A 15,642-nucleotide genomic window follows, 5' to 3' on the forward strand; every position below is an offset into this window, starting at 1 on the left:
AGTCTGGCAGGGGTATTTGGCTTGCATCTTCAAACCATTGAATTCTGAATGAGTACTTGAACAGTCGTCTGGGCTGATGGCACAGGAGAGAGCGTTAGTAACATTTTTTTTTCAGTCAGGCTTAATGCCATCTGTGCTGGTGTGTCACAGGTTTGTTGATGATAAAGCCACATGGACCATTGACAGACAGTTCCTCTGGGGACCTGCTCTACTTATCACCCCTGTCCTCGAAGAGGTATACACACACACACACACACACACACACACACACACACACAAAGACATGCATCATATTTTTTTTTTAATGTTTTTTTTTAACATATATTGCATTTATAACAATATCACAGTTGCTACTTTTTAGGTGGGGTATTAGACAGTCTATCTCCCCTGCCTATGTTTCTCTTCACTGTGGTTGGACACATTCTTTTTATTTACTAAGTTTGTGATTGACAGGGAGCCAGGACTGTGAATGGTTATCTTCCTGACGCACGCTGGTACAACTACCACACGGTAAGTCCTGTCTTCTCTAATGTGTTGCAGCCATACTGAAGAGGAAACATTCAAGTTTTCAAGTTTTGCATAGACACTGGAATTATTGTTAAGTTTTATTTACTGAATAGTTCATAACAATAAATAATAATCTCAGTGTATATGATTGCAAAACATAACACATAGACCGGCGGATTATTGTATGCATAATAATACAAAGTATATGAAAGTACACCTGTGCATCATATCCTAGCCTGAAGATGCAAAGTACTGCATCTATGAGAAGCTTTATGGCTGAAAATGATTTATATAAACACAAATAAGTAGGCAGACCAGGAGAAAAGAAAGAGCATAACTACAAAAAAAACAAAAACGAAAAATGACAATATTAACAAGAGACATCTTTGACAACATCATTACAGACTTGCAGCTCAACAATGGCAGAAGGCGCCTTGATGACAAAAACAAACATCCAATCGCTCTGTCTCTTTCTTGCTAGGGGAGTCCCCATCTGTTAGACAGCATCATAAAGCGAAATTCAAGAAACAATTTAAGTAGGTGGAATGGGATGGTGCAGAGAAGTGGTTGCCTCCATTAAACTTTTTCAGCATACAAAGAGGGGCAAGCTGTTAGAGAAAGGACCAAGGACAGAGTGGAAAATACTGGAACAAGTTTGCAAATAATTTTTTTGGTGTGCGATAAATTACTAAGATGGTTAGGATGTAGCCTTTATAGATGTCACACATTTGACTGTTCACTTTTGATTTACTAGTACAAATGCCAATTACCCAAAAATTAATAAAATTAAGGAATGTTAAATAACTCCTAGAATTTGTAGTGTTTTAATAGGATATTTATTGCTGCTTTCATTAGGCCAAAGACGTTGGAAAACGTGGCACAATGGTTGTCATGGACGCACCCATGGAAACAATTAACCTTCATATCAGGGGGGGATATATCATACCCTGGCAGAAACCAGAGAACACTACATATTACAGGTATGTTCACACAAACCATGACTCTTTCCTGTGTGTGTGTGTGTGTGTGTGTGTGTGTGTGTGTGTGTGTGTGCGTTTGTGTGTATAAAAACGAATGCCATCTGTGATCATAAGAGTGTGTTAAAGACAGATGTGAGAATTAGAGAGAGAGAGACAGTTTGAGGGTGACGAATGCTCCGGCAGAGGTGAGATCAGGTGGATCCCCCCAGCAGGAATGTTAATGTATTTGTCCTCAGCAGCAGGTATAAATAGATGTTGTCCTTTAGCAATCTGCTATAACCCTGTCGACTCATTTTGTGTCAGTCGGATGAATCCGTTAGGACTGATCGTTGCCCTGAGCGACAACGGGACTGCTCAAGGATCGTTCTTCTGGGACGACGGAGAAGGAATAGGTAAGTGAAAGGTCACCCTTGAACACACACACACACACACACACACACACACAGAAAGAGAGAATAGCATGTCATTTCATGTTTCTACATTATATTTATGGTCTAATTATTCAAGAAAGTCTCTATGCTTTTTAAGAGAACTTGCTTATAAGAACATAAATTATCAGGCAGGATGTATGGGTACAATTCATAGATAGTAGGTGGACTATATCTGTGTTTTCATCCAAAAAAATGTATGCACATTTTAAAGATTTGCGTGAGAAAAGCCTGATGGAAGTTTTAACGCTCGCTTGAGGTGGTTCTGACGTAGTGAACATTTAACCCATGACTGATCATAAGTTGCCAAATTTAATCTAATTCCTGAAGACTTCTATTTTCTCTCATAAATTGCCAAAGCTGTCTTATTAACAACCCTTTTCTTAAATTATTTTTCTCTCTTGCTCAATCTCTTCTTCTACTGTTTTCTTTCCTGCATAATCTCTTCTCCTATGTTTAATGACAGATTAGCCTTCAGCAATACATTACACTGCCCTCTTCTGACGAAAGTACATTCATGCAGCTTTGTTTGTTTGATCTAAGCCAGTTAATTCACATTTTCTTTAATGCGACATTTCAAAATTTCGCTTCAAAATTCATTTTGACTTTAATGGAAACTGGCTAGTCATGTTCAAACACCTTGTGCAATGACCTCAATGAATTTTTGTTAAGCTAGCATGGTTCTGTGGATGGCAATATCGGTCTGTCTTGGTCTGGTGGTCCACCACTTGGCACAAAATTAAGTACACCCCTTCATGTTCCTGTACAACTGAAATTATTTTGGGGTGTAATAAAACCCTTAACTTTTTTCAAACTAGCGAAGGATGTCAAACTGATCCATGAAAAGGGCCGGAGTGGCTGCAGGTTTTCATTCCTACCAAGAAAGACCACAAAAACCTGCAGCCACTCCGGCCCTTTTCATGGATCAGTTTAACAATCCTGATCTAGTGCAAGGTGTTTTTTGCCTGGAAAAGAGTTGATGTGCAAAATGATGTATGGAAACACCTTTGCAGAGTTAATTCTGATGAAGGGAACATTTAACATTTAACATTTTGATTCGCTGTTTCCAATGTTGATGTTGATAATATAAAATCTGCAATTACTTCAACTTTTCTTGACGGGCAAATAGAAACATGACTTGCCAAACTAAATGTTGCTCCCAAACATGTCTGCTGAGAAAATAAATGATCGGCACATTTAATCTGATCAAGGTTTACATGATGTTGTCAACAGCCCATTGTCATACTGAAAATGCTGGAAGCTCAAGTGAGAAAAAATTACCTTGATCTAGTTGACCCTGAACAACAGCTGGCAATATTTAAAATACACACACTGCAGTGATGTTCATTCACAAATATCTTCAACTCTTTTTGAGTCTTTACTTAAGAAGACAAACTTTGTTGGATGACAGTTACTGATTTGACTTTGCAGATAAAAAGGATCAAACATAAACTTTTTTTTTTTGTGTGATTTACAGATCACCAGACTACACCAGACTTGGTGATCAGCTAGAATTTGCATTAATTTATATATGGAATATGTTTACAATTTCATGAAAAAGTTGTATGTCTTAAACTCATATACAGTATGAGAAAGCACATGGAGTGGATATGTATCTTTTCATTGATTTCATCAGATACACCTCCTCGACAACTACAGTGTACTCCATACACACACACACACACACACACACACACACACACACACACACACACACACACACACACACACACACACACACACACACACACACACAGATATTATACACAAAGCATCTGAAGTGCCTCTGTGAGAAGATGCACTCCTCTGTGAAAGGCATGTTTGTGTTGGGACAAAGAAGAGAGCGAGAGATAGAGAGAGAACGAGGGATGACAGAGAAGGGGAGTGACAGAAACTATTACAGTAATTCCCCGTGTCGCTGCCTGGAGATATGCTCTCCATCACTCCTCTTTTATCTGCTCCCTCGCTCCTCTCTTCTGCGTCTTCCTGTCTGTCTGCAGTGTAGCCTCCCTCTGTCTTTCTTGTTTGCTCTGCCTCTCGCTATAGCACCTGCTTACCTGTATTATCTGCTCTTCCTGAGCTCTGCATGTTTGAGTTCGCTTGTGATGGTGAGCTATTCACTCTGCTGTCAGTCAGACTGACTCATCTGAGCAGTTTTATGCAACCAATCCTAACTTCACTCATTCATGCAGCAAAGTAATAATTCAGCCTCTCTCAATCATTTATTTTACTACCCTAATTCTATTATTTGCTAATTTATTCAACCAGTAATAAGTGATGATGTCTGATGAGTCAATGCGTGGATGAGTCTATAAATGACTCAGTACTGTATGGTATTAACTCATCCTTCCAGTCAGTCGGCCAGTCAGTGTTTTTTTTTTATTTAATCATGCAGCTTCTCAGTGGTTCATTCAGTTATTAATGTAACTCACTCATTCATGCACCTCATCATGCTATTATTTATTCATCCATCCAGTCAGTCAGATGAATAAAAACTCAGTCCTCATTCACTTATCCATACAGTCTTTCATGTCATTTATTCAGGTAGTATTTGATCTGTCCCTCCATTGTCTTCATTTCTCACCCTGTATATAATTCTTATTTTCTCTCCTCAGACACAGTCGAAAAAGGACTATACCAGCGGAACTTCTTCAAAGCCGAAGAGGTAAGTTCAAGGGCCAACCACATGTCACGTGTCTTTTTTTCTTTATCGCCATTATTGCAGCGAGACTGGAGAATGAGCCTGTGCTTTAACATGCAACAGGGGCTGTGGAAGGCAGATGTCAAAGGTTAACTGTTGGAAATCATTAGCACAGAATTTATGTCTAACTCTAAGGTGGTGTTTGAATTCAGCTTACCCCCCTTTTGGCGGAGACAAAACTCTTATTTTGACACCTGTATTAAAGTAATGACATGCAAAAGTTTTAGTTGATGAATCAATCACTTAATAAGAGCAGTATTATAATCATGTTAAAGTAGATACATTTTCATTAGACTTTAATCGTAATATACAAAAACTTGACCAAAGAAGATGTTTCAGTCTTTATTGCAACTGAAACCGTGAGGATTACTGCGATTTTATTGTCTTTTTTGTTATTGCTTTTGATGTACAATTTGCCAGCCTCTGTCATGTCACAGTGATATTACAATCATTTTACAACTTTAACACATTTAGGAAGGTGGAATAAGAACATAAGGCACTTTAGGATTGATGTTACAGAGTCAATTTGTAGAATTTTATACTGATATGAGATGTTCTGAATGTAATACTAAGAGTCTAAAGCCATTAGTTTTATACCATTACCAATTGGTGATTTGAGAGGGGTGAGGGGGATGCTGTCTCCCTTGTGCATTGCCCCCTTAACCTTCTATTCTATCTATCTTCTTCTATCTTCTATATAATTGCGCACTAAGATTTAAAGTGCAGATGGCGTGACCACAGTACTGGAAGCATGTTGTTTCAGATCAGTCAGTACACCATGGGCGACGGAAAAAGAGCGCCGGCACACCATGCAGTGCGCTTTATAGCGTTATCACTCACTTTTTCCCACCCAGGTTTTTCCTTTTTCCCAGTCCTCAATATTTTTGCATCATTTTCTGTTTTTTTCTTGGAAGAGTATGTGGCATTGTTGCTCCTATGTGTAACGCCCCGTAAAGCAGTGTCTGCGTCTGTGTCAGTTGTAACCTACGCATGCTGCTTTGTTGTCTTCTGCTATCTTCTCCTCGAGAAGAAGCATATTCTGTATCGTCATACTCATGTGTGAATATGCTGTCAGCTCAGTGGTCACAGAGCAGGATGGGGCCTGGGAACAAGTTTACCGTAAGTTTACATATAAAGCACCTTTTTATTAATTTTTCATCGGCATTTACTGACTATTTTTTGACTGTCACAATAATACGGGACAAAGTGCGTCCCTTTTCACCTCAATACGATTCCGTTTTTCAAGGGACGGTTGGCAACCCTACTCCTGGGTGAAAGCCCGCCGTTCCATCAACCCATCCACCTCCCCTCCAGCCCTTAGGGCCAGAGTTAGGGCTGGCAAATTCCGCCATTTAAACTCTGCATCATTTTCATTCATTATTATTACAGCCACTATGGGTTGTATTGTGCTGCCTGTACAAACAACCATGGTTGCAGGGTTGATTTTGAAGGGAGACCAGTCTGGACTATGGGTCTAAAATATCAGTAGCTTAAATCTATGGTGCTGTGTGTTGTGCTGAGGCAGCTGTTTGACCTAAAATAGCTGTTGGATAATATTCTATAAACTCAATGGGCCAAAAGCTCTGACGAAGTCACAATGTCATACTCATCATGTGCAAGGCTTTTGTTGTGCACACACCTGTGTTTTTCTGTGGCCCAAAACAAACACGCTCACGCAGAGGTGGTTGGAGTGGGGCAGCTGTGGTTGTGTTTATGCAGATCACAGTGCCATTCTGGTACTTGTTTTGGCACGGAATTGCACTTATATTTCTGCCTGCACAGAAAACCTCTTATCACAAACACAAGCACAAAGACTAATTTTGTGGCTTTAGTTGGCAAAAAACACAAACACTGATTCCAAAAAAAAACTTTGTTGTATGTTGCACTTGCCTTTTTTACCTAATATATTTTTAAAGTTGTATCAAAGTACAACTCTGTGATTACAGCAGACACCTTTGAGCCATCATCCAGCATTAACAGTGATATGCTGTTATCACGATTAATCTGCATCCTGTAATTTGATGACTTCTCTGTGTTTAATAGGTCAGACCCTTTACATTCATTAAATGCCATTTAATTACTTAAATGTTAGGACAGGGTTCAACAAAAAAAGCTCTAAAGTGCAAAAAATGTCAGCCAGATAAAGCAACCAGCATTCTTCTTTGTGCTTGCATTTGTACAAAGAGGTCTGAGCAGCAGAAAATTAGGGTTCAATTTGTTGCCAAAATGGGTACTAAAATTACATTGTGCAACCCAATCAATATAACCTCAGCTGCGTCACTCACCCGGCCTTGGCACTTTCACTTTTACTGTGGAGCCATGACATTACCAATCAGATATATAAAGATGGACAACAAACATGAAATTGTGCCTGTGTTTGCACCTCCGCTGCACAAACCGAAACCAAATAGTTTGTGTTGTTTAGTCTTATGGCTAATTTCAGTGAGAAGAGAGCGTTTACCAGGCCCACAGTTTGATCACATTTTTCTGTCAGACATGACAGAAAGCCCTAATCACTGGGACTAATGGGACTAACCCAGCCCTATTTGCTTCTTCGCCAGGCAAAGGCACACAATCACACAGAGACACACATTAAACGGCACACTCGCTTAAGCACAAACACACATGCACTCATAAATGCACACATCCACAGTATACACATACCCAACATACAGCTACCATGGCCAAACATCTGTGGCTGTCCTCTGCCTACCATCAGGCTCATTCCAAAGCAATTTCACACAGCTATAAAACAGGCACACTGTCTGACAGCCAAAGGGGGAGAGAGAGAGAGAGAGAGAGAGAGAGAGAGAGAGAGAGAGGAGAGAGAGAGAGAGAGAGAGAGAGAGAGAGAGAGAGAGAGAGAGAGAGAGAGAGAGAGAGAGAGAGAGAGAGAGAGAGAGAGTGTGTTGTTGTGTTTGAATGTGGCTCTGTGCGTGTGTGGAGGGGGGGGGGCTGTATGTGTGAACAGGCAGATGTGAGAAGATGAGGATAAGTTGGGCAATGAGGCCAGTGCTGCCTGGCAGATTAGCAGATCGTATGCCATTTTGGATGGCTATCTGAATGTAGATGTGTGTGTGTGTGTGTGTTGTTTTCTGTAGCTCTATATAAGCTCTGGACTGTCAGTACAAGGCCATTTTCTTTTTCAGTGTGATTACATTTTAGTCAGATTTTAAGGGGCTGTCAGTACTTTGATTGATTGATAATCAGGGGACTTAAACATTTGTGTGAGCATAATAAAGGCATATATGTAAAACTATTCAGACAATCAAACTCTCCTTGCACAAGATTATCTACTAAAAGCAAATCATCGAGTAAAAGTGACAAGACGATGGATATAAAACCAGTGATACAGAGAAGGATACTCTAATGTTAAATCTCACTCAGTAAAGAAATGAGGCATACCGTAGAATAGATATTACTTAATATAAATCAGCTACATGACTTTTTGGTCTCTCTTTCTAATAACCCTGTCTTATTGTTTGATCTTTCTGTCTCAAACGCTTCCACTTACAGAACACTTTGACCAGTGAAGTCATCTTCGATGGCCTGCACCCCAATGACCTCTTGATCCTGGGTGTGGTGAAGGTTTGGGGCGCCGGTCCTGATATTATCAAACATGCGGACATAACAATCGCTGGAACGACTCATCGATTGACCCCACAGTATAACGATGTGTCTCAGGTCAGTAAATTACTATTAATACAGTTATCTAAATATGTGTGTTAAATTAGAAGTTAGCATAGTGCAAGTGCATATGTATTATAACAGCTTTTAAATATGATTAGAATGATGTGTTCCCAATGCACTAGCTTCATCATGATAAACACAATTCAACAGACTGCTGCTAAATGTCATCAAACAGGAAATGGTCAAATGAAGGTAAATTTTTTTGTGCACATAGTTGCAGACAGAAACTGACTGATAATGTGTGGTATTCTTATTATTTCTAGTATTTTATATTTAATGCTAAATTAAATGAACCACACCATACTGCAGCTTCAAAGCTAAAAAAATAATAATTTCAAGAAAAATGTTTCCGTTTTCCAATTCACAATGAATTGCCTCACAGCATTTGTGGAAAATCAGCTGTCAACATTGTTTTTCAATAACTTCTTTTATTTTGCAAAGTCCTATTCCCTGATCATTAACAACATAAATACTACACTGAGGCAATACAATGGCGTTGTATACAATATTAACCAATGTCTACACATGCACACATATTTGGTTGCAACCCACAAAATCAATCAGATACAATTCTGCTCTAATAACCACAAAATAAACAACTAATCACTGTCTAACATGCATACAACCAGTGTCATTGCATTTAATAGTTCACTTTGCACGTTAATACAGTAGCTCAGTGAGTCTCTTTCATCATAACATGCTTACAATTCAGAAACACACCCCTCCCTTCAAGTTGATTGAGCATTTCCCTGCCAGTCAAAAACTGTCACTACAATAAAAAAACCTCAGGTTCACAACCCAACCCCTGCTGTCCCACACTTTGTCATCTAATAGCTGTAATCAACTCTGCATTCCCCCTGACACTGTTGTTTTGTAAATGAACACAGAGCTGAAGACTTGACTCAGGACAGCCATTTTAAAGCTGCTCATGTAAAATGATTGTCATTTCCTCTGGCTCACTCCATCATCTGCTCCAATGGTTCAGCGGAAAGAAATGGGATAGAGAATCACAAGGAACTATGTACACACGGACAAGTCAAATGGTCTGTTACAGTGCTCACTATGTTGTGATTCATTTGTCCACTTTCTGTGAAGAATAGTAAGCTGGCACATTGTCTATTCTCTACATCAAAGAAAAACACAAAAAGTGTTTGTGCGTGAATCCCCTCTGGTCCTCAATAGAGAGATCAGGGGGTCAAGGTCAACTACAACATTCAGCAGGAGCTCGAGGGGATTCAGTGTTTTACCAAAGGATGTTTCAGTTGTATGGATATCTACCAAAACAGGGTTTGCACTGAGGTCATTCAGCTGAAAAACAGCTCATTCAATCAGTAGGTAAGGTCACAGAAAAAGCAGGTACAAGAATCCAGAAATATATCAAATGAAATGGAATGATTTCTTACATGCAGAGGTGAATTTATTGTTAAATTTAGAGGCGCCAAATTATGGAATACCTTTTCCCATCTGGCAAAGAACTCTTTTTATAAAATGTTTCAAAAGATGTCTAAACGCCCATGTAACTGCTGTTTTAAAATTCTAATTCACACACATATTTTTGCTTTCATATTGTTATTTTTGTTATTTTCATTATAAGTCGTTGATGTTACACATATGTTGTTCCTATTATAATTTTGTTGTTACTTTCTTATAACTATGAAATTTTAGGTGGATGCTTTAAATACGCCCATCTGGGAATTCTGCCTTTCTCTGCACCTTACGTTATTTGTTATCTTTGTCATTTTATGTAATTCTAACTGTTCAAAATAAATTAACATAAACAAATAAGGAAGGAGAGTTTATATCATAAAGAAGATAATGCAAATGAGAAGGATCATGTAGAAAAGGAGGGAAAGGATGGATAGGCATGGATGGATTACTGAACAGGCCGACCGGGCACAGGCGCCGGGCCCACAGTGTCAGGCACATCCCTAACGCTCACCTACAAAAAATCTCACTCAAAGAGACACAGACCAACCAAAATGACTATGAAAAGGGGAAGGCAACAACAAAGAGACTCAAAATGACAACAAAAAGACACATAGCAACTACAAAGTGACTCAAAGGACTACAAAGCGACACACAACTACAAAAGACAAAACCAAATTAAAAAAGTCACTCAAAGGATTACAAAGAGACTCAAAAAGACTACAAAGAGGCACAATGCAACTAAAATGTGAAACAAAGGATGTACAAAGTGACTTAAAGGACTACAAAGCAACACAACAAAACTACAAAAGACACAAACAAACTAAAAAGTCAATCAAAGGACTAGAAACAGACTCAAAATGACTACAGAGAGACACAAAACAACTAAAATGGGAAGCAAAGGCTGTACAAAGTGACACAAGACAACTACAAAAGACACAAAACTAGCTAGAAAGTCACTCAAAGGACTACAAAGAGACTCAAAATGATGACAAAGAGACACAAAATTTAAGAGTCCCAAAATGGCTACAAAGGATACATAGCAACTACAAAGTGACTCAACGGACAACAAGGCGACAAACTAGAAAGTCACTCAAAGGATTACAAAGAGACTCAAAAAGACTACAAAGAGGCGCAATGCAACTACAAAGAGAGGATGTACAAAGTGACTTAAAGGAACTACAAAGTGACTACAATGAGGCTCAAAATGACTATAAAATGGGCAAAACCACAGAGAAAAATAAGTATTTAAAGTCAATATAAATAAACAGCAAGAGGGGCTTAACAACTAAAGTTTGTCTGTGTCCAGGGGCCCATTGCCCTATAATCCGCCCATGTAAAGGGCAATCGTTCTTGAAAGTTAAATGTGTTTAGGTTGGTAGAATGGGTGACAGGTTAGGGTTAGGCTGCGTTCAGACTGCAGGCGAATCTGATTCAAATCAGATTCCTACTCAAATCAGATTTTTAGGGCTGACTGTCCACACTGTTTTTAGCAAGTGTCCAAATCGGATATGGCTCTGTTCAGTCTGGGCCACATTATTGACTGATCTGACAGGTTGCCATAGTAACGGCCTCAGAGCGTCTGACGTCGTCACGGCGTCAGATGTCATATAATTGCGACGGCGACAAGAACAACAACAACAAACATGATGGAGGCAGGTCACCTCAGTATATTGGCCTTACCACTGTTCAGTAGAGGTGCAGAACATCTCAGACGCACCAGGGGAGAAACCGGGCAGATGGACGCCCCCGTCAGGCCCGCATGAGTCGGGCGCGGCTACTGGTGGACCTCATCTCCGGGCTGCTGGTGCTACGCGTGCCGCGTAGAGTGACGTCACGGAGTGTTTGGAGCGGTTCAGACTGAGACGCATCTTTCCAAATGCGATCTGAAACTACCTCCCGAAGGTGGCTTCGATCCGGTTCGCAAAAATCGGTTTTCATGTGATTTGTGACTGTTCAGACTTCAAAAGAGCCATCCAGTTCCAATCTGGATGGGCTAAAAATCAGATTTTGGCTGGCAGTCTGAACGCGGCCTTTGAGTTTGAGTATGAAACAGCACAAAAAGAAAAGACAAGGCCAAGTTTAAGATAGCATGTGTTCCTTCTCCTCATTTAGCCTGTGATAAAATATTCCTGTCGAGGTTGTGTACTGTACTCAGTGCACTTATCGGGAGCATGAAAATGATAGCTACAGCAGCTCCATAAATAATCGTAGGTGAAAAAAGCCCGGAAGCCTTTGATTTATACTGTACTCTGAGAAGACGGACAGGGAGAAGCAAGAAGAGACGGCAAGAATTGCAGATGAAGAAAGTCAGAATGACAGAGGGATTTTGGGAGAGTGTGTGTGTGTGTGTGTGTGTGTGTTGGGGATGCAAGGATGGGCAGAGAATAATGAAAAGACAGAAAGACAGTCTGTCTTTGCAAAGGAGGGAAGGAAGGACAGAGAGAGGCAGAGAGAGAGAGAGAGAGAGAGAAAGAGAGAGAGAATGCATCAGAGAAAACAGATGCAGAAAGGAACAGAGAGGTGAAAGAGAGAGTGAAAGAAACAGGAATAATGAAAGATGGGTGGAGTGAAGGAGGAAGGGCAGAGAGGAAGGAGAGAGAGGGAATGAGGATGACACAGTATGGTAATAAGTGGTTTTTCAGCGCGAGACAATCCATTCATCTCCTTAAGTATTGTCTGATAGGGTAACAACTTGAAAGAAGCAGTAAGCAGCTGGCACTGTGTCATTTAAATACAGTGAGGTGGGTAAGATATTTCTGTTGAGTACAGACCATTTTATTCTGAATCCTTATAGGCCTATCCATGCTGTTTTTATTATGTCATCATATGTAAAAGCCCAGATTTAGCTGGGAACCTATGGTGTTTATATGCACAAATAAAAGGATTTTTTCCCTTAATACGGATACAAAGTATATAAAAGAACAGGACATTCCTACTGTATATTTTCCGACTTTATGTCTAAAGGAAGGAACAAAAGAAGGAGAAAGTTACTGTATATCTGTTACTGTATATCTATCTATCTATCTATCTATCCATCTATCTATCTATCTATCCATCTATCTATACTCAGTTATACTGCACAGGGTTGCAGGGAGCTCAGCTTATGTAGAATGCATTGGTGCAAGAGGTAGAGTACAACCTGGAAAAGCCACAAATCTATCACAGACATGTAAAGTGCATAGACAGGCAATTATTCACACTCACATTCACTCCGAGCACGCCTTGGGAGTTGAGGCCAGTACAGACATCAAACCATAACTGAATTCACTCCAGGTCGTAAGTTTATCTCTCTTTTACATACATTTTTTACATACTTTACTTATACATAGCCTTTACAACAGCATAAAATCAGGTTATCAAAGCAAATAAGATGTGACAGGGGCGGTCAAGAAGCATATGAACTAATATATAAAACATCCATTCATCCAATCCTCCGCCCAGCCATCTACAAAGTGGATTAAGGATTTGAGACATACAAAGTGAACAAAATTTCATGCAACCAATCAGCTGGCATTACTCATATAAATAAAAGGGAAAATATTTATCAAAGTTGTTATACATGAAATGTAAAACATTAGCTCTCCACATAGCAGTGGAGTCGGTGGCTTGAATCAGATATCACATTGTGCAGGTAACCTGAGTAACCAAAAATATGATATTTAGGGAGATGCTGGCCGTTTCACCATGCATACTTAAAAAACTAAATATATCTTTGTTCTTGTGTTTGTAGGAGCTGATTCTAGATGCTACTGAAAAGGAAGTTCCTATGAATGAGTCTTTTACCATCAAATGGAGCACCGGCGTCTAATCAACAGTGCAACTGTGCTTCACTAAATGCTTCACTGAATGATTCATGTATATAATGATCCAGTGTCATAAATTATGATGTAAAATCAATACAATGTTTTTTTGTAACTTAATTTTTAGATAACTTAATGTACACCTACCATTATTAGCTGCATTTCCATCAACAAGTTTCGATGCGCATTTTGAAGATTCACATAAGAAAATGTTGATGGTAAACGTTTTTAGACTCGCTTGAGGTGTTTTTTTGTATTATTTGAAAAGTAGTTAATGCGATAAACGGGAGATGGAAACATTTTTTGCTAATAAGTTTGCAAATAAGCAACATATCATTTTTTCTCTCTTGCTCAATCTCTTTGTCTTCTACTGTTTACTGATGGTTTAGCCTATAGCAACACATTACACTGCCATCTTCTGATGAAAGAAAAGGTGTGCAGCTTTGTGTATTTGATATAAACCAGTTGATGGAAACGTCTCTAATTCACATTTTTCTTTAATGCAACATTTCAAAGATTTGTTTCAAAATATTATATGCCTTTTATGGAAATGTAGCTATTGATGAGCCATTTTTAAATTGCTCTACAATTAAATCTTAATATCATAAACATGAAAGTGAGTTCAGGCATAAATAATGCCAAACATGATGTGTTTTTAACAATAAATCTCTTTAAATGGTAACTGTGTCATGATTTTAGTCACTTCGACACAGATTTACAAATTATCAAGTTCTCTTAAGGGCCTTTGTGACGTTGAACATGATGTATCTACATAGAGCAGTTAATTTACAGGTTAACTCAAAATAACAAAGTTGACTTTTGGTTTTACACAGGACACACATGGGGTCTTTTTAACCAATCCACCACCTCTGCCCCTAAATGGACTTTTGCACTCTTTATAGTTGCCCTCTACATCTACAGACTCAAATGTTGCCTTGTATTCTATATCTGAGGCAGGGGGGCACTGACCAAGCATTACTATTTGACTATTTGGGAATCTGAACGGGTTGATGATATATGTTTTTTTTCTCTCAAACCAAAATGTTTGAATCATTGAGAAACTAAACCTGCATGTTGCCCTTTATTATTTCCATGTTTATTATATCTGACTTAATTTAACTTAATACATTTGAACACATACTGGAGCTTTGTTTTTGTTTTGTTTTAAATAATGGACAGGGGCAAATATTATCCAATTTCAGTTATTGTCACATTATTCATTTACTCGTCATGTAAGACTTGTTAACCGGATTTGTGTCCAAAACACATTACCTGCAGAGTGAGTCATTTTATGAAATTGTTTTGGCTCTTATTTCACCACACAGAAACATCAACAGGCAGCCGACTGCTGTGCAAAATGAGTGAACAGGTGTTTATAATAAAATGACAGACAGCCAGAGCTAATGACCAGTGGAAGGCAACACATGTGACATCTCAAGAAGACTGCGTTTGATAATTGGAAGTGGTTTAATTCAAGAGACGGATGATGCTGTCATTGATTCCCTGCAGCACACCGGTGACCAACAGTAACAACAACTAAAGTGGTATTATTATGTGCAGAGTCAATTTTTAAACACATTCAATGCCATCGCCATGTTTCAGCATGGGTACCTGCATGGTCCCACTGTTGCACATATGCATGCATCTGCACATGCATGTGTGTGCCAGGAACTAGACTAATTATAGCTCACACCTGCGGCGAGCTGTCTACCTGCGCTTTGTCTCGTCCCATTACATCCCCATATAATGATACAGTCATCCATTATTCAGCATGCAGTAAACGTAATGATATCAATTTAGCCATGGGCACCTCAAATTGATTTCCACTCTAATCGCCACTGCATGGGTAAAAATGTACAGGGGGTTTACTGCTGAATGCTGGATGTGGGTGTGTGCCTCTGTGTGTGTCTGTGATTGTTGTCCAAAAAGTTTAGATTTGCGATGAGTCACTCCAGCCCCTGTCTTCAGGTAATATGTGATTTTGAAGAGAAAAGTTTTCTGTTTTGACTTTCGAAAACAAAGCCAGCCACCCACGAGTGCCAGCAGGACTAATTGAGCAGGTGATCTGTCTAGGCATTTTTCCTGGATTTATACCAAAGTCATAACGC

The 15,642-nt window shown here is 39.2% G+C and overlaps 1 protein-coding gene across 2 annotated transcripts in view; it reads left to right on the plus strand.

Annotated features, from left to right (window-relative positions):
* si (sucrase-isomaltase) overlaps positions 1-14,207 on the plus strand; it is a 97,925-nt gene extending 83,718 nt beyond the window's left edge. For both annotated transcript variants that reach the window (XM_059331914.1, XM_059331913.1), the window contains exons 42-48: positions 151-235; positions 454-510; positions 1,363-1,487; positions 1,791-1,879; positions 4,531-4,580; positions 8,133-8,300; positions 13,465-14,207. In XM_059331914.1, the coding sequence (XP_059187897.1) occupies positions 151-235; positions 454-510; positions 1,363-1,487; positions 1,791-1,879; positions 4,531-4,580; positions 8,133-8,300; positions 13,465-13,542 (652 nt within the window). In that variant the 3' untranslated portion in view covers positions 13,543-14,207. The remainder of the gene's footprint in view (positions 1-150; positions 236-453; positions 511-1,362; positions 1,488-1,790; positions 1,880-4,530; positions 4,581-8,132; positions 8,301-13,464) is intronic.
* The last annotated feature ends 1,435 nt before the right edge of the window (positions 14,208-15,642 follow it).

Source organism: Centropristis striata, chromosome 4 (genome assembly GCF_030273125.1).
Source record: "Centropristis striata isolate RG_2023a ecotype Rhode Island chromosome 4, C.striata_1.0, whole genome shotgun sequence".
Lineage (NCBI taxonomy): Eukaryota > Metazoa > Chordata > Actinopteri > Perciformes > Serranidae > Centropristis > Centropristis striata.